Raw genomic sequence first — 19932 nt, forward strand, 5'->3', positions numbered from 1 at the left:
ACTAGTGTGCAAAGAATGGCTCTTATGGGATAACACTATAAACAGTACTTTAATGTTATGTTCTCAAAACATTACATAAAAGAACTAGAAGAAAGGAAATTAACAGTGATGGAGCACCTTCTATAGGCCAGGTATATCATGCTCACAGAAGTCCCCTGAAGAAAATAATCCTAATGGCCCAAAGGCTAAGAGACACACACCAACATGGTGGCAAGCTCAGGATTAAATCTTTACCTATCCAAATTCAATGGCCTCCCTCTTTCTATAATATCATGATATGCCATCTACCATTCTTGGGACAAGACTGGTCACTTATTAGAACCTAAGCATAAGCTAGAGATTGAATATTATTATAAGATTTGTAGGAAGGACAGGAAAGGAGTCTAGAAAACACTCAGGATAAATATGTAAGTTAGAGAATATAGGCCCTTGAAGAAAAAATAAAGCAGAAGAAAAATATAAAGATTATTCTAATGGAATTTAAATATATAATTGGTTATTATAAAATAATACTAAACAATCTTATTTACAGAAGTGAATAAAAATTAGATTAAATTTTAATAGTTAAAAATCTAAATGAAGAAAACATATGGATTTATAGAATTGTTACCAGAACAACTATTCAGGGAAAAAAAAAAAAACAGAATATCTTCCTCCAATGTACACTGAGAATATATAAGAAAGAGATCCAATTGTTCCTGATAAAATGTGCCTGTTGACTCTGGGAAACAGATTATCACTCAATACTATCAATATTTTTTTAATCTCTTTTTAATTCATCAGTTCTGTATAACCTCTGTTTCATTTAGTCTGTCTCTCTTCTCTCCGCCCCACCTCCCCTTGGGGAATATATCAATCTTCATTAATTAAATAATTTTATAAAATCAGTCAAAATACCCAAACATTTCTCTTTGTTAGGAAAACTATCCCATTCACAGTAGCCTCAAATAAAATAAAATACTTGGGAATCAACCTAACAAAAGAGGTGAAGGAACTCTACAATGAAAACTACACAACACTGAAGAAAGAAATTGAGGAAGACCATAGAAGATGAAAAGACCCTCCCACACCATGTTCTTGGATAGGCAGAATTAATATTATCAAAATGCTATACATGCTGGTGGGACTGCAAATTGGCGCAATCACTATGGGAAACAGTATGGAGATTCCTCAGAAAACTTGGAATGCAACCATCATTTGACTCACTTGAAATGGAATCACCCTTTGACACACTCTGAGGTATATACCCAAAGGATTTAAAATCAGCATACGACAGTGATGCAGCCATATCAATGTTTATAGCAACTCAATTCACAACGGCTAACCTATGGAACCATCTGTTGCCCTTCAACAGATGAATGGATAATGACATTTTGGTAAATATGCACAATGAAATATTAAACAGCCTTAAGAACGAATGAAATTATGGCATTTGTCAGTAAATGGATCAAACTGGAGAATATTATGCTAATCAAAATAAGCCAACCCCAAAGAATCAAAGCCCAAATGTTTTCTCTGAGATGCAGATGCTAATTCAAAATAAGTTTCAGGGGGAGAATAGAGATATTTTGGACTAGACAGAGGGGAGTAAACAGAGGGGAGGGGTTATGGGTATAGGAAGGATAGTAGAATGAATCAGATATTATGATCCTACATACGTATATGATTATACAACCTGTGTAACTCCACATCCTGTATAACCAAGAGAATGAGAAGTTATACTCCATTTATGTATGATGTGTCAAAAATGCATTCTACTGTCATGTATAACAAAATAGAACAAATAAAAAAGAATTTAAATGGTCATACCACCAAAAGCACTACACAGATTCGACCCAATTCCCAACAAAATTCCAATTACATTCTTCATAGAAATAGAAAAGGCAGTCATGAAATTCATCTGGAAAAATAAGAGGCCCAGAATAGTCAAAGCAATCCTTCCTGAGACAAGTGAAGCAGGAGGCATCACAATCTCAGACCTTACATTATACTACAGAGTGACAGTAATAAAAAACAGAATGATACTGACACCTAAACAAGCAAGAACACCAATGGAACAGAATAGAAGACCCAGAGACAATACAGAAATACAGTTATCTCATACTAGATAAAGGCACAAAAAAAAAAATGAACATTGAAGAAAAGATAGCCCCTTCAATGAAGGTGCTGGGAAAACTGGAAATTCCTATGTAGCTGTATGAAATTTAACCCCTTTCTCTTACGCTGTATAAAACTCAACTAAAAGTGGATCAAAGATCTAGGAATTAGACCAGAATCCCTACACATACTAGAAGAAAATGTATGCCCAACACTCCAACATGTTGGCTCAGGAACTGACTTCCTTAACAAGACTACAGTTCAAGAAGTAAAATCAATAATCAGTAAATGGTATGGCACTAAACTAAAAAGCTTTTTCACAGTAAAGGAAACAATCAAGAATGTAAAGAGAGAGCCTATGGAATGGGAAAAAAGTCTTTGCCACCTGCACCTCAGATAGAGTGTTAACCTCTAGGATATATAAAGAACTTAAAAAGCTTAACACCAAAAAAAAAAAAAAAAAAACCCAGTCAATAAATGGGCAAATGAACTGAACAGACACTTCGCAGAAGAAGAAAAAAGAATGGTTAACAAATATATGAAAAAAATGTTCAACATCTCTAGCAGTTAAAGAAATGCAAATTAAAACTACACTGAGATTTCATCTCACTCCAGTCAGAATGGCAATTATCAAGAATGCAGCAACAATAAACGTTGGTGAGAACGTGAAGAAGGTACACTCATACATTGCTGATGAGACTGCAAATTGGTGCAACCACTATGGAAAGCCATATGGAGTTTCCTTAAAAAAAAAAAACTAGGAATGGAACTACCATTTGACCCAGCTTTCCCACCCTTTGGTATATATCTAAAGGGTTTAAACTCAGCTTACTGGAGTGATGCAGACACATCAATATTTATAACAGCTCAATTCACAATAGCTAAGCTATAGAACCAGTCTAGGTGCCCTTTAGCAGATGAATGGATAAAGAAAATGTGGTATATGTGGTACCAGGGAGTATTTACTCAGCCATAAAGAATTACTTTATGACACTTGCAAGTAAATGGATGGATCTAGAGATTATCATGCTAATTGAAATATGCCAGCCCCAAAAAGCCAAAGTTCAAATTTTTCGCTGATATGTGGATGCTAATCCACAATAAGAGGGGAGAAGGGAATAACATATTCAGTAGATTAGACAAAGGGGAATAAAGGGAAGGGAGGAGAATAGGGAAAGGAAAGAAAGCAGAATGAATCCAAAATAAATTTCCCTTGTACATATATGAATACACCATAGCGACTCCCACCATTATGTACATCCATAAGAGTGGAGTCCTAATTAGAACAGTATATATTCCATGCTTGTATAATTATATCAAAATGAATTCTACTGTCAGGTTTAGCTTAAAAGAACCAATAAAATAAATTAATTAATAAAGCACATTGCTTTTGCTGGGTGCAGTGATACATATCTGTAATCCCTATGATTTGGTGGCTGAAGCAAGAGAATGACAAGTTCAAGGCCAGTCTCAGCAACTTAGTAAGACCCTCAGCAATTTAGTGAGATTTTGTCTCAAAATCTTTAAAAAAAAAAAAAATTAAGTTCTGGGGATGTAGCTCAGTGGTACAGTACTAAAAAGAAAAAAGAAAAGCCAGCAAAACACATTGCTTCTAGAGAATAACTACTGGTCAGCCCATCTTTCTTTGTTTTTACAAAGAACTGGACATATTTACTATGTACAAAGAACAAGCTTCTACTAAGAAAATATCCCAAATAATTTCCTACTAACTACACTAGAGTCCTGATCACTTAACCTCAGAGCTTAAGGCGATGGTGTGGATGTGTATAATTTGTCACAAAGCAGAGGGAAAGTATTACAGATTCCCATTGTTCAACTGCAAACACAGAAAATTCATACAGAAAAACTAAAACAGCTGAACACCCCAATGACACTTGGTAGATTAACAAAAAATGGTTGTAACTTCCACAAATTATGTAAGGAAAGTATTTTATATAGTTTTTTTTATGTGATTACCTCAGATCAAACCAAAACATAGCCCTCTGAAACCATTACAAATCTGAACTTCCCAAGTTAACTATAGTGCTACATATAATCAGGATGATGTCTTGGTTATTTGCATCACTTCAGTGACAAAACTCTAGGAGAATTTGTTGGTACAATGTGTAAGATTAAAGAGAATATAAAACAAGGTGAAACCCTTGTTATAATTCCTAATTGAGTATAAAAGAAAATACAACTAATAAGGAAAAAGATTTGTAACTGAATTGGGCTAGTTTAAAATGAACATTTATATTCAAAACATTTTTTTTAAACCCATACCCTGTTTTAGTACACAACTGTACTTATCTCAATTTTTTAATCTATTGGTCTGAGAATCAAAAAGAATTTCAGAGCTCATAAGAACCCCAGCAATTTTTTTCTTCTCTACCTTTCCTTTACCCCTCACTAGTTGATGTTATTATGGAGAGACAATTAGCTAGTAGGAGCAGCTGGCAAAAACTGACAACACTTGGGCAGGAAAATTTCAACTTCCAAAACAGAAACGGAGGCTTTTACCTGAAGACACATTGAAAGTACTTAAGGAATCCTTAAGAAAAAAAGGAGGTAGAATAGCTTACAAACTCTGGAAGAGGTGGTCGGTGAACACCCCTTAAACAAATGATACAGAACATAAAACACATTATTTCCAAATATACAAATGCTCAAAGAGCAGTCATAGGATGTAACTTTCTGGAATAATTTGGAAGTAAAATTAAGACCATTCCTCTAAAATCTATTCTGCATTCCACATGGATTTTGCCATAATCATGCAAGGCCAGTTTGGAGATATCCATATTACTGGAGACTTAACATATTAAGCCATTGCTAGAGATTGACAAAGGCTCACAATTCTGTTTACTGCATAACTGAACGCGTCGTCCCTTTAAAAGAACCCTTCGACATGGAACACTAGGCAAACAGTGCATACTGGAACATAATCACATATCAAAGACAGGTGTTAAAAATAAAGTCCTGGATTGGAGGCAGATCAGTTATGTTGGACATCTGTGGATGAAAGAAGAATCACAAGGACAGTAGAAGGCACTTGGGATCGAAGAAGGAATGAAAGATAGGAGAAAGGGAAATGTGAAAAAAAAAGAGAGAAAAGGAAACATAAAAAGAAGGAGACTGAGAAGTTGGTTGAGTGCTTTCCTAAATATTTCCTATGCACCAAAAGCCCTGAATTTAGTGCTTACCTGTGATGAAAATAGGAGGGAACAAAACTTCTACTATTTCACAATTGTGTGGCTCACAGATACATTCAAGTGAATTGCCTAGAGGGATACATACAGTTTAAAAAATAGGTGGTGGTATCAAACAAAGAGGGTGACAGGAGAGGGGGAAGTGGAAAATGACTACATGGGTTTTAAAAAACCATAACCAGCAGATGAGTCGTCAGGCACATTTTGAAAGACCCATGCAAAACTGCAATACTTAAAAACCATGAAATATAGATGGGTGGATCCTTAAGGTAAGCCTATTGTTTTCTATTTGCAGAACCTGACAGGGCTTGATGGATGTATATGCCCAAGTCTAGGTAGGGAAGAAAATGGGGTAGAATCCAGGTCTTCTCACACACAAGGGTTCATTTGGCCCAAGGACCTTTTATTGAGTTGAAATTCAACTCCCTAATTCTTCATATATTTAGTTAACTTGGAAGAAAATGACTTACTGGATTGTTGAACTAATTTGCAGTGGTTGGAGTGCTTAAGATCATATGGAACTTGCTCTTCATCTCCTTTCTTATTTTGGTATTCTTCGTTTTCGTCAGATTCTGAGGAGCTGCCGCTACTCTCATAACTGCTGTCGCTGCTACAATACTTCTGCTTTTTCATTACCTCGGAACTCTCTGGCATAGAACATAGAAGCTGAAACAGAGGCAAATGTGTTATTCTGCTAGAATTTTTCAAAAGGCTCATTAAAATGATTAGTTGCTATTTTTAATTTCCCCTTCACTTGCTGCTTTTCACTGAAGGCTACTGCTGTAGACTGCTCAGCCTACAGAGCACTCACTGATTGTCGTTCCTGCAAAATATGCTTTCTTAAATAATATAGCTCAGTCATGAAAAATGTTTCTACGTGATCATAACAAAGACCAGAAGTATCTGTAAACAAGAATAAAAAAAAGAAAACTAAGGGAAAACATGATAGAAAGATATCAAAATTCACAAAGGTAATTGGCTTTTCTTCATTCCATACCAAGTCACTCAATAAATGTGGGGGTGGACGGAGAAAGGCTGCAAAGGAAGAAGAACAAAGAGAGCACAAAGCAACAACCAGAGAAGCCTCTATAAGTAAGGCCACATCTTAAAACAGAGCCCTAGGCACAACAAGGAGCAAGGTACTAATTTGCCGTGGATGATATTAGTCCTGGTGCTGGGAATTGATCCTGGTGCACACTAAGCACACACTCTACTACTGAGCTATACCCCCTAACCCTTTTCATATATAAAAATGAAAAGTTTTAGCTAATTATCTATTTCCCAAATGGGTCATGAATACCTCATGTCTCTTCTCGGAGGACTCCTTACTTTGACAATCCCAGTCTGGCCATAAGGGAGTCATGCTTCTTTTTATTGTCAGTGCTACAGCTTACAAAATGATAATAATGTGAAGATCAGTTTGACATGGAGATTTTTAGAGGATGGGACCTAGGTCGAAGGGTAGGTAGATCTGTAAAGACTTAAAACGTCCTCTTAGTATGTTTCAGGATCTCATCAGAATCGCTTGTTTCCCATCCTCCCAATCAATGAGTTTCCAAAGATGCCAGCTGAAGTTACAGGAAAAAGGCATGGGACAGCATCACTTCAGAAGGAATGCACAGGACCGAGAACAGGACCATTCTGTGATGCAGTCATTTTAACAGACAATTTGTTACAGACACACTTTGCCTCCTATTCCTCTGGGAGAGGTTCCTGCCATTGCATACGAGAGGCTTGTGTTAAATCAAACAAAGAGGTTTTGATGTTAGCATACATGATAATGAAATCCTTGCATACCATGGGATTTCACTGAAAAGAAGTATATTCTCCAGTGTAATCCTGTAGGATAAAAGGCAGAGAAATGGCACTTCGTGAAGTGCCTGGAATACATAGTAAGCCAAAGCATGAGCTTCTTAAAGTTACAGGCTTCGCAAGGATGAAATATAACCAAAGCAGGAAACGGGTTTAATACACCAAGGCACACTTGTATTTCAACACTTGTTCTCCTTTTGATAGTTTAATCTTCACTGAGCACTAACAATGTTCAAAGAGAGGTGCATAAAAACATTTACCAGTAACACAATCATCAAACATTTTGACAATGTTAGGAAATATGATCTCTAGGGGAAGGATGTTGCTCCAAAGATTTAGCACACACAGAAGAAACAGCAGCACACTTGGACTTGCTAGAAGTACCTTCCCTCAGGCAGCAAGCATTTTAAGGTTTCTTAAGGAGCCTGACTACATAATGAGTTGTCTGACACTATGAAGAACCATAGGGAAAAATACCACTGAAACTTTGTGTCATATATGCATTTGGGACTTTATGACCAAGACACTGTTCAAGTAATTAATTAGAAATCACAGCAGGATAAACTTTCATTAGTGCCTCAACTCTAAAATGGAATTTGGAAATAGGCATTGAGTTATGACTCAAACCATACTACTTATCTGTATGTGCAATTTTACTATAAAAACAGTCTTATGTAAAATATCTGTAAATAATAAGATAAATATCCATATATTTACCATCCAGCTTAAGAAGGAGGTTGCTGATATTATATGTGGCATTTATTATTTATGTTACTAATTAATATTTCTTAAATTCTAAAATAAGAAAAAAGTTAGTATTCCTCCTGATACAAATGAAAGTTTTATTTAACTTTGGTCATCTCCAAAAAAGAGAGACCAATGTTTGGCACACAGTATCAGCCCTCTAAAAAGGAAAATTTGCTTTGAAGTTTGCTCCATTTAGACCCTTGAAAACATAAACATAAAAGTTATAAAAATGCTTCTACTTCAAACTAATTATGCAGCTTTCAACTTTGAGATACTGCTGGCTTTAACAATTACAGGATATGCTCATTTATTTTCATTTCAACAAATACATTTTTAGCTCCCACTACTTGCCTAAAATGAAAGGGATTAAAAAATATACAATGTTTTGCACGCGGCACAACCCTATAATCCCAGCAGCTCAGGAGGCTAAGGCAGGAGGATCAGGAGTTCAAAACTAGCCTCAGCAAAGTGAGGCACTAAGCAACTCTGTGAGACCCTGTCTCTAAATAAAAAAAATAGAGCTAGGGATGTGGCTCAATGGTTAAGTGTCCCTGATTCAATCCTCAGTACCCAAAATATGTATTTTATATATATTATTTATGTATATACATATATAGTTTTTTTTTTGTGTGTGTGTGTGCGTATTATGTATACACACACACAATGTGAATTCTGCCCTACAAGAAGTTGTACTTTTGTTTGGATGGCCAATCTTATATGAGGGAAACAACAGTGTCTGACTACCTCGGGGCTTTCGCATTTGCCATTCTGTCATGTACCCCCAGGAGGTTTGGTGTATGATTTGCCAAACTGCAATAACTGATACATAAGATTAGAAACTTCCCAATATTTCCCAAAATAAAGCCAAGATTTATGAAGGTATTCATTTCTACAAATAACTCCATGTTTATTCCAAAGGAATTTTCAACTACCTATTCCACAGTGCCTAAAAATAGAGCAGATAATCAGAAAGTGTCCTCCAAAAATCTACTTAGATATGATCTCTCACCAGACCCATCTTATACCATTTCACCCTTCAAGAACCTTCCACTTGAGTCATACCAAACTTTTCCTTGTTTCTATAACACACCGTCAAGTCTATCTATGCCTTTAAGTTTCCCTCTACCATGAATGTTCTTCCACCCCTCTTAAAGGTGTGGAGTACTTCTCATTTTTGAAAATCTAGTTAAAAACAGCAAAGTCTTTACGAGGTCATTCCCATTATAGCTACTGATCCTGTGCTTCTCTATGCCACTGTAGCACTTTACATTCTCTATTGCATATTTGTTACATGGTCTCCTGCTTTGGGGTTTATCAATCTGATCTTCCACTTGCCAAAGAAGCCCTTATGAACATATTTAACAAATTGAACTAACAGAGTTTGAGAATTTATGATGTGCCAGGCAACGTTACATAGCAGAGATAAAAGATGAAAATGTACTTTCCACCTCAAGGAGCTCAACCACCTTATACTAAGGCCAACAGGCAAATAGTTATTTGTTATAACTGCTCTGTAAAGTGTTGTTTATGGCATAGCAAGAGAAGGAGGGCAACTGTGTCAACTGGGAGAAAGAGGGCAGGTCTCACAAAGGCAGCAGATTAGGAAAGGGTCTCCAATCAAGCATCAAATCATGAATTTATTTATTTATTTATTTATTTATTTATTTTTTGTAGGCAGGCATTCCAGAGGCTTGAAAAAGCATGACAGCACAACAGAGCATGACTGTCTGACCATGCAGACATAGTTTAGTAATGCTGAAATACAAGGTAAAAGAAACAGGATGAAAAATGTTTCCAAGATTTTTCAAATTCAACTCTTTCTCCACTAGCAAAAACTTCAACAGATGTCATAAAAACATATAGATGTCACCACAACAGAGCAGATGCATGTAAAGCAAACTCCTGCCCTTTCTTACCTACATGACACCTTATTATTTATTCCTAGGATCTGTATTTACTTTTATTAAAACACTATTGTTGTTGCTGACTCAATTATCAATATGAGTCTTCAGGGTCATGATTTTTCTTATCTCTAATGCTACATGTTTCCTTGATAATTATTGGTCTAAAAGATAAAAAGAAAACTTAATAGTGACTTTAGAATAAGAACACTAGTTCTTGGACCCTCTTAGCCTGACTCCTAAGGTTCTCACTAGCACTAGGGAAAAAGCCAAGAAACAGGAAACGAAACAAAACTCCTGAGTGTGAGATAGCACCATCTTTCCAACTCCACCTGTGCTCCTTCAAAGTGGCACCACTCTTAAAATGAGAAATATCAAGGGAAAGCCAGCTGCACGTGGTAGCATTTACATACGGGAAGGTTGAAATACTGCACCTTTGGTCCTCGAGGCCTGGTAGCTTTTCCCATCAATTTTTCATCATCAATTTCACACTGTTCCAGAAGATCCAAAATATCTTCCTCCTTCAAAAAACATTTTAATTTAAATCATGATCACTAATGGACTCTAAAATTTTTCCAACTTCATTAATCTCCATAAAATAATGTACAAGGAGCACTTTTAAAACTACTTAGTGAAGATCGTTCAGATCAAAGAAGGGGAACTAAAGGATTATGGCAAATTCTCTTGAAACTTTCACTAAAGTCTGGCAATGCAAATAATATATAGTTGAAATCTATTGAGTAATAATTATCATAAACAAATGTTTCCTTCTATTATGATATATTATTAAAATCTTAGAATATAGTACTTCAATAATTTAGCGCATTTTGGACACTCAAATCTCTGGAAGCACAGAATTTTCTAGACTATAACTTCAATTAATCATTCCAGTACTAATTACTCCAAAAAATACTAAAACTCCAGACAGAAAATTGGTGCTTATACTAAGAATTTCATTTATAATCAATCTAATATTAGTATTTGGCAACACTTAATGAAAATTTTTATAAATTTTTGATATTGCACAAAAGTATTTTTAAAAATATTTTTAGCTGTAGATGGACATAATACTTTTATTTAGTTAGTTTTATGTAGTGCTGGGGATCAATCCTAGGGCCTCACACATGCTAGGCAAGTGCTCTACCACTGAGCCACAACACTAGCCCTGCACAAAAGTATTTTTAGGGCTTCATGAAGTGTCTTTTTTTTTTCTACAGGCATTAATGAGAGTGTCAATCCAGAAGCACCCTAATACCAGTCTCTTATGCTCTTACAGAGACATTTTGAAGTCAAAAGGAAAAAATATAAACATACACCCCAGTGGATGTTGAACAAACCAAAGAAGTAGCTATACTGAAAGAGGTTTAATCAACTGCTTCACTGTTACTTATTTTCCACCTATAAAAATCAGAACTTTATTTAATATTCATGATTTGTGTTTCAACTTCCCCATAAATGTTTTTTGAAATACAGACGTTTCACTATACAAGAGAAATTTTTAAAATAAGTTATTCTTCATCCCAATCTACGGAAGATTAGCTAATAAAACACCAAAAGACTCATTATAGTTTTGACAAAATAATAATCCTATAATGAATTCCGTGGATAACAGCATTTTAAAAAAGATCCCACAGAGTTCTGCTTCTGTTCAGAAGAAAGATCACAACAGATAATGCTTTCATTGCAGCAGCCAAAAAATATCTGATGAACTAAACAGATTTTTTAAAACAGAAAGCCATAGCTAAAAAATAGTGTGAAAGAACAAATTCCAGAGAAAGGTAAGTTCTTCCCAAATGAACAAAGATGAATTACCACTTTCTACTTTGGGTCCTTTGCCAAGACTGAGCGTATGTGGGCAAAAATCAGATCTATCATAGGCAAGTAAGAGATTCTGCTGGGAGACAGAGAATCCCCTTAATATACTCCCTTTTGGAACAAAACACTGAGATACTATTATTAAGAGATCTGGCTACCATGTTGAGAGGCCACATAAAGAGAAAGACACACTCAGTCAGCTCCCTGATACTCCAGCTATCTGATTTGATGTACCAAATACATGAGTGAAACCACCTTGGAATTCTAGCCCTTAGTGAGTGCAAGAAACATTTATCTGAATATTTCTTGATTGACTCCAGGCAAGACCAGTGAAAGAACCACTCAATGGCCCCCAGAAATATTGCAGAACAAAGAGCAAGCAAATAGACAACTAATAGACCTTTTATTAGGGTAAACGTGTGTATTTGTGTGTGTGTGTGTGTGTGTGTATATATGTGTGTGTGTGTTTGTGTATGGTTTACTTGCTCTTATACTAGATAATATATATATTATCAAGAAAAAATGCTGCATGGTGTTAATTATAATCCAAATAACAAGAGTGTCACAAACCACAAAGTTAATTCAATGGATTTCTTTATCCAGTTATACAAAAAAAAAATCTGTGTAATAAGAATGTTCTTGACATATGATAATTACAATATTATATCAAAATTCTCTACTCCATAATTTGTCCTGTTAGACATCTTATTGATGAAGTCCCTTTTGTAGTAAAACACTACCAACTGTTAAAATGAAAAGCCTAAAGTGCACTATAAAATCACAGTATAGTGCTTTCACATGGAGGATGAAGGTGGGCTGTTTTTATAGACACACTATTATTAGGTTCCATCCTTTTTTCTCTGTATCAATGCTCATCTCTTACCTTCATTTTTTTCAAAGGATTATTCAGCTCTCGCTGGAATGAGGCTGCTCTTCCTGAAAGGAAGGTCTGAAAGGCAACAGCCAACAAATTTTCATACTTTTCAAGCAGTGTTTTATCATCTGGAGGATAAATTCGTCTACAAAAAAAAAAAAAATCAGATAACCCAATTTGTTTAAAAGAAGTAATCACAGCTCAGTAGTTAAGATAATTGTTTAGAAAATCATTGCCTTCTTGCTCCATGCTAGTTAATATTGATAACTGCTAGAAACAAAGATAGTTTTGAGAAGTTCACAAATTTTTGTGTTACCCATACAAATTAATGCTTATCTAGAGAAGTATCATTACACAAAGTAGTTCCAGAAGATAAGATATAAGGGTTTGTTTCAGAGAAAGTGACTGCAATTGGTTGAATTGGTAAAACACAGAACTTTGTGGGAGAGTGTTCAGATGATGAGGAATACTGGGGAAGTTTTGACTTCATGTAGTGACGGAAGCATGCAAAAATGCAGCATCAGTCTTAATGGCTTGTTTTGGGGTGATGGAGTGAAGACTAGGTAGTGGTAGGTTGGGAAGAATGTGTTCCCCTCACTACTAAGGAGGTGGGTGCTAAGAACAGGAAAGACACCTGTAAGAAACTCTATGCCCATACATTCTTATGCCAATTGAAGCAAGGTCAAGCTGGGAAGGAGGGACAACCTTCCTAGAGCACAGGAGCTTAAAAGGCCTCTTGAGATCCTTGTCAAGGATGATACTATGAGGGGTACCAGTTTAACACAGTCCAAACCCTGTCTACTGTCTCTACCTGACTTCTTCAAATATTTTCTTATTTCTTCCATTTCCTTAGAATTTGAGTTTAAAGAACAGCAACCACTATGAGTTGGCAGAAAACTATTAGAACCTAAATTTCCACTTTCTTAAAATAGTGTATAATAACCAAATCCAGGCCCAGAATGGCTGATTAAAAAGACTCCCCACAGGCCCTCCACAGGCCTGTTGGAAGGAGAGCTGGCAGGAGATTTGTCAAGTCTGAACCACTACTTGCTCACTAGCTGACTACCTTTTCTTCCTTTAAAGATATTAAGCAAAAAAGCACATTCTAAGAATGAAAAGAACTGTACTTCAAGTAAGCATAAAAGGTCTAAAAATATAGAATGATTATTTGACACTTCACTTCCTTCAGTCCATACAAAAATGGCAGCAAAGTTACCTATAATTCCCCATATGTCGATTTTCATGTTCTTCTCTTGAAATCTGCTTCCGTATTTGAGCAAGTCTCTCTTTCTAGAAATAAAGAGTTTACAAATAAAACCCAATGCAGGAGTCATGCAATTGAAATTGTGGGTACATTGCTAAAATGTTCATACCAACTCTTCTTTCCGCCTCTCCAGTTGGTGTCTCTGCTGTTCCCAGTCTGAGGAACCTGGTAAGAGTCTTTTTATTGAATTTTGACCATAAAGCCTCTTTTGAGCCTCAGCTTTTTGTTTGGCCAAGTTTCTCCTTTTATCACTGGTCCTAAAATACGAAACACAAGACCATATGCTAGAATTCAAACAAGTTCCGATCTTATTCCTATGAGGAGCATTTGTAGATATACAGAGAGTGCAGATTGAAATAAAAGTTGATTTTATATATTCACATATATTCATCTAATCACCCACCAAATATGGAACTCTGCATGGTAAACAGATGATACCAAGATAAAATGGAAATACTATATGCTTGCTTCAAGAGTCAGAGAGTCCCAGTTTGATATTCCATACTAACACCTTAGCAGCTATACAATCTGACACTGGTCAATTAAGTGCTAAGTCTATTTCCCACATATTTTTTATTAAAAATAATAATGTTTCCCTCCTAGAGATCTTATAAAAATCAGTTTGTGGTGCTATTAATAGGTAACTAGTCATTCTCTTCTCCCACTTCAACCAATTCTATTTATATTTAAGCACTCTCATTTATACTGACCACTCCTGAGCACATTTTCAGTTATGACTGAAATTCCAGCCTAACAGTCATTATTTGTTTGAAAAAATTGCACATTCTTTCTAATTTTTGGCTTATTCATAAAAATTTAGTTATAAGTCTCTGTTTTTTATAGAAGAAACCCAATCCTAAAATATTTTCCACTGAGACACTTTTTCCTGTTTCCCTCCATTTGTCTGGTGCAATGAGTCTGAGGTCTCTTCTCTAACTCTTCCAGTTTGTACTCCTACATATGACCCCTGAAAGACTTCTCAAGAACAGGGTGGAATTCAGGAATAAAGGAAAATCATAGCGAATTCTGCCCTCAGCCTTAGGGAGAAAAACAGAGCTTATATGCCTATGCCTCATATTGTTATTATCTTGGCAGGGTGCAGGTATGGATGCAAATCAAAAGGAACTGGACATAATATCATTTGGCCACCTTCTGCCGTGGAGAGGTAAAAGACGTGCTTAAGTTCACATATGGTCCCATTCAATTCATCAGAAGATTTCCAGGAAAATATGAGATCAAGACTCTGGACAGTAAAGAAATTGCTACTGCCTCAAGTATACATTCCCTCACAACCCCAACTTGTAGGAGTACTAGGAAATTGATCCATTCTCTTTCAGGACAACACTGAAGCTTCAGTGGTAGGCATTCAACAGGTGGTCAGGATAAAAGAAATAATTCGAGAAAATAAACAAACATATCCAGAACATTGGAAACCATTCAGTACAGTTGGACCCACAGGTGAATGCAGGATACTCAGGTAATCATAAGGAGTTAACACTAGGTTACTGAGTTTCAAATTTATCTTTAGGCAATCAAAAAGACATGAATTTTTAAAGAAGAGGGGTATAATTATATTTGCATATGTTAAATAAAGACTATGGCCTTGGCAGTATGTGTGGTGTACGGTGGCCTAGAAGAGGATGAGGACAGAAGTAGGAAGATGAGATACTATTTCACTAACAATAGGAAATATGAAGACCTGGACCAGGGAAGCAGCGTGTTAAAGAAAGAGTGAGTTTAGAAGAATATTTTAGAGAAAGAATGGGAATGCTCTGGTGACTAATTCAATGTGCAGAATAAGGAAAAGGAATAAACTCATAATCATACCAAAATTTCTGATTTTCATGAGTGGGTAATTATGAATATCATTTTTCCAATGATGAAGACAATTTGTCTTCAAGTTTTCTCAGTGAATGGAAGAGGTAATGCAGTGGTTGAGGTAGCTCTTGATACTTGATCTTTTTTTATATTCCATTTCATATAGAAAAATCATTTCTATATAGAATGCAGTTTACAGGTAGGAGAGGGAAAGGAAAAAGTGAAAACAATATAAAGGGGAAAAGACCAAACAGAAAATAAGGAGGGGGGGAAAAGGAAGTAAAATTTTTAAAAGGAAAAAGAAAAGTAAGATGAATACAGAAGGAATGAGATATTTTAATTAATATGCTAGAAAAGAAATAAACATAGACCTAGATGCCATCCACAGCAAACAAGACTCTGACAGTCAAGGATACTGACACACAAACAGCTCAAACACATATGAACAGAAAAGTAACAAAAACAAGCTCACACAGAAGTCCTCTCAGACACATTAAAAAATGAATAAAAGACAACCACACTGAGTTTTTTTAAATTACTATTATTATATGGCCTTTCATTTAAAAAATAGCAAAGTAATAAGCAGGAAAATTAAATCTTTAATTCACAAATCAGACTATAATACCAGTACTACAAGATAGCTCTTGAACTGCAACTATGATTAAGATGATAATGATATTTTAATTAGATCATTTTCTTTACATTTGGCCTTTAGAATACTGTCATTGTAAAACTTGGTTTGCATTTCTATAACTACAGGCATAAGTTAGACCTAATGACTCTCAGCACTTACTTCACAGACCAGAAAAAAATTTAACCAAAGACCGAAATATTCTGATTCACTTAGCATTTTAATCAGCAGTTTTCTACTCAACTATGTCCATACACTGTCCTAAAAATTTTTGTTCATGACTTTCTTGATTCCTTCCCACTACTCATTACCCTGTGAATCCATCCAAGGGATTTCTCTAACCATTTGTCTCATATTGCTCCATGCTGCAGAAGTACAGAATACTGGAAGATTTATGAACATGCTTTGCTTTGTCTTTCCACTTACCTATTTTTCAACAAGTAGTTAACTTAAATGAAATGTCCTTCCTCTAGGCTTGTCTTCCAACCCAAATTATATTTACTGCTCACTCTATACTAGTTGTAGATATAGCCCAGGAGAAGCAAAGAGAAATAGAGCCATTGCCCTCAAGGAGGTGACAGTTTAAACAGAGTGGGGAGATGGATGCAAAGTGAGAGTATCATGATAGCACAAAGGGAGAAGTGAGCCATGATACTTTAATAAAGGCTTCAAACAGGAAATTAAGCTTGAGCAAGGTTTTAAGAATGAGTTGACAGGGGCTGGGGATGTGGCTCAAGCGGTAGCGCGCTCTCCTGGCATGTGTGCAGCCCGGGTTCGATCCTCAGCACCACATACAAACAAAGATGTTGTGTCCGCAGAAAACTTAAAAATATTTAAAAATTCAAAAAAAGAACGAGTTTACAAACATATGATCAATATGTATGCTACGGTTTGGTTATGATATTTCCCCCCAAATTTCATGTGCTATTGGTCCCCAATTTAACAGTACTGAGAGGTGATGGGACCTTTAACAGGTAGAACCCAGTGTCAGGTGATTACATCATTGTGGCACCATTGTCAGGAATGGATTAATACTTTTCTACAGAGACTAGGTTAGTTCTCTTGAGACTGCATTAAGCCTTGCAGCATTGAGATGGATACTATGGCACTGAATTAGTTACTGCGAGAAATGGTTGTTTATAAAACAGATCAGCCTCTCCTGATTCACTATTGTAAATGTGCTCTTCTGCATGCCTCTCTTTTCTTTGCTCTTTTCTACCCTGCAACATGAAGTCCTCACAAGAAGCTGAGCAGATGCCTGCTCCATGCTTTTGGATCTCTAGAATTGTCACCTCAGTAAACCTGTTGTCTATAGATTTCCCAGTGTCAGGTATCCCTTCAGAAAACAATCTAAGACAACATACAAAGAAATGTTACTCTGACTTTTTTAAAAAGGAAAGAAATTCTGACACAAGTTACAATGAACCTGAAGCCATGCTAAGTGAAATGTGCCACTAACAAAGAGACAAATACCAAATGATTGCACTCTTATGAGATAAAAATAGGGCACTCAAATTCATCAAAAGTGTAATGGTGGTTTCCAGAAACTAGGAGGTGAGGTGAATGAGGAGTTAGGACCAAATGGTGTAGAGTTTCAATTTTGCAAGATGAAGAGTTCTCACAGGGTGGTGATAATTACATAATACTGTGAATGTACTTAATGCCACTCAACTGTACACTTAAAAATGGTTAAGATGGTAAATTTTACGCTAACTATATTTTACCACAATTAAAAATATTTGACATTCACCAGAGGGACAAAGGTGCATGAATATTAAACGTAAGAAAGTGAAAAAGCATATTAATGAGAACAACACAAAAAAGTTCTTAGAAAAATCAATCCCAAGGCAGAGAAAAAAGAACAAGAAATGATTGGGTTGGAGAGAGATGCAAGGGCCAGATCAAAAAGTACCTTGTATGTAATATAAAGGAGTTAAACTCTGTCTTATAGTATGGAAACTATCTGATCAGAATATCAGAGCTTATAAAAATCTCTTCAAATGCTAGTATCTCTCGGTGCTCTGACTCTGCCCCTCTTTAGTTCTTAAAATACAGAATCCAACTGTCTGATCTTATTCATTAGAATCAACTGCAATCTGTACATGAGTGTCAATCAGATATCTCTACCTCCTGAGTCCCTATGTATCAAATTTACCATTTAACAATTCTACCTCTGTGTCTCAAATCATCTTAAAATTAACATATTCATACACCTCAGATAGAGCATTAATCTCCAGGAGATATTAAAAAAAATTTAAAAAACAACCCAATCAATAAATGGACTAAGGAGCTGAACAGACACTTCTCAGAAAAAGATATACAATCGATCAACAAATACATGAAAAAAATGTTCAACATCTCTGGTAATTAGAGAAATGTAAATTAAAACTACAGTAAGATTTCATCTCACTTCAGTCAGAATGGCAATTAACAAGAATACAAGCAATAATAAAAGTTAGCAAGGACATAGGGGAAAAGACATATTCATACATTGCTGGTGGGGCTGCAAATTGGTGTGACCACTATGGAAAGCAGTATGGAGATTCCTCAGAAAACTTGGAATAGAACAACCATTTGACCAATTATCCCACTCCCCGGTTTATACCCAAAGGACTTAAAATCAGCATACTACAATGACACAGTCACATCAACGTTTACAGCAGCTCAATTCACAGCAGCTAAACTATAGAACCAACGTAGGTGCCCCCTTCGACAGTTGAATGGATAAAGAAAATGTGGTATACATACACAATGGAATATTACTCAGCCTTAAAGAAGAATGAAATGATGGCATTTGCAAGTAAATGGATGGAGCTGAAGAATATCATGCTAAGCAAAATAAGCCAATCCCAATGAATCCAAGGCTGGATATTTTCTGTGATATGCAAATGCTAATTCACAATAAGAGAGGAGGTGAAGAATAGAGGTATTTTGTCTAGACAGAGGGGAGTAAAGGGAAGGGAGGGGACATAGGGGTGGGAAGAACAGTAGGATGAATCAGACATCATTACCCTATGTGATATATGATTATATGACCGGTGTGATCCTACATCCTGTACAACCAGAAGAATGAGAAGTTATACTCCATTTATGTATGTCAAAATGCATTCTATTCTCATATACAGTAATTAGAACAAATAAAAAATTAGTGTGTTTAAAATTGAATTATATCTCTCCCTTCTGTGCCCTCTCTTCTTCCATCACTCCTCCCCATTTATAACTCTGCTATAATCTTTATCTCAATGAATGACATATTATCAAACAATCCAAGCCAGAAACCTAGGAATCATAGGAGACTTTATATTCCCAGTACTTACTATAATTTAACCATAATTACTGCAGGTGTAGAGTATTATATGGGAATGGGAGTGAGGAAAAGGAGTTTACAGGAAGAAGGGGAAAATATTTTTTAAAAACTATATGGGTTTAAAAAATGAAATTAAAAATTCAAAGTAAAAAAATACAAATGACTACAAGCCAATTTCATATACAAGTGATTTACCTATGCCAACTATGGGAAAAGTTCCAACAAATGGGGGAAATACTTTACCTGATGTTTAGTAGCTTCAGTGCATTGAGCAACACACCCCTTTTTACATCATAGTCTATTTTCTGATCAGTTCCGAAGCTTGGGGCTCGATTAATCTGAAATTTACAAAAAAAACAATGCTGGCAGCCAAATGTTGGAAGGTCAATAAATATTCCACACATGTTTGTTGATCTAATGTTATATCTCCAATCAGGAGAAGGAGCCACAATAAATACCA

At 35.8% G+C, this 19932-nt stretch overlaps 1 protein-coding gene across 9 annotated transcripts in view; it reads right to left on the minus strand.

Annotated features, from left to right (window-relative positions):
* The window catches only part of Ttll7 (tubulin tyrosine ligase like 7), a 162663-nt gene that overhangs the window by 46224 nt on the left and 96507 nt on the right, over window positions 1-19932 (minus strand). For all 9 annotated transcript variants that reach the window (XM_058578990.1, XM_058578989.1, XM_046443225.2 and 6 more), the window contains 6 exons: window positions 19716-19810; window positions 13826-13973; window positions 13669-13742; window positions 12462-12597; window positions 10198-10284; window positions 5774-5969 (listed from right to left, as the gene is read on the minus strand). In XM_058578990.1, the coding sequence (XP_058434973.1) occupies window positions 5774-5969; window positions 10198-10284; window positions 12462-12597; window positions 13669-13742; window positions 13826-13973; window positions 19716-19810 (736 nt within the window). The remainder of the gene's footprint in view (window positions 1-5773; window positions 5970-10197; window positions 10285-12461; window positions 12598-13668; window positions 13743-13825; window positions 13974-19715; window positions 19811-19932) is intronic.

This window comes from Marmota monax, unplaced genomic scaffold (genome assembly GCF_021218885.2).
Source record: "Marmota monax isolate L192 unplaced genomic scaffold, Marmota_monax_Labrador192_F-V1.1 WCK01_AAM20220418_F8-fsc00046, whole genome shotgun sequence".
Taxonomy (NCBI): Eukaryota; Metazoa; Chordata; class Mammalia; order Rodentia; family Sciuridae; genus Marmota; species Marmota monax.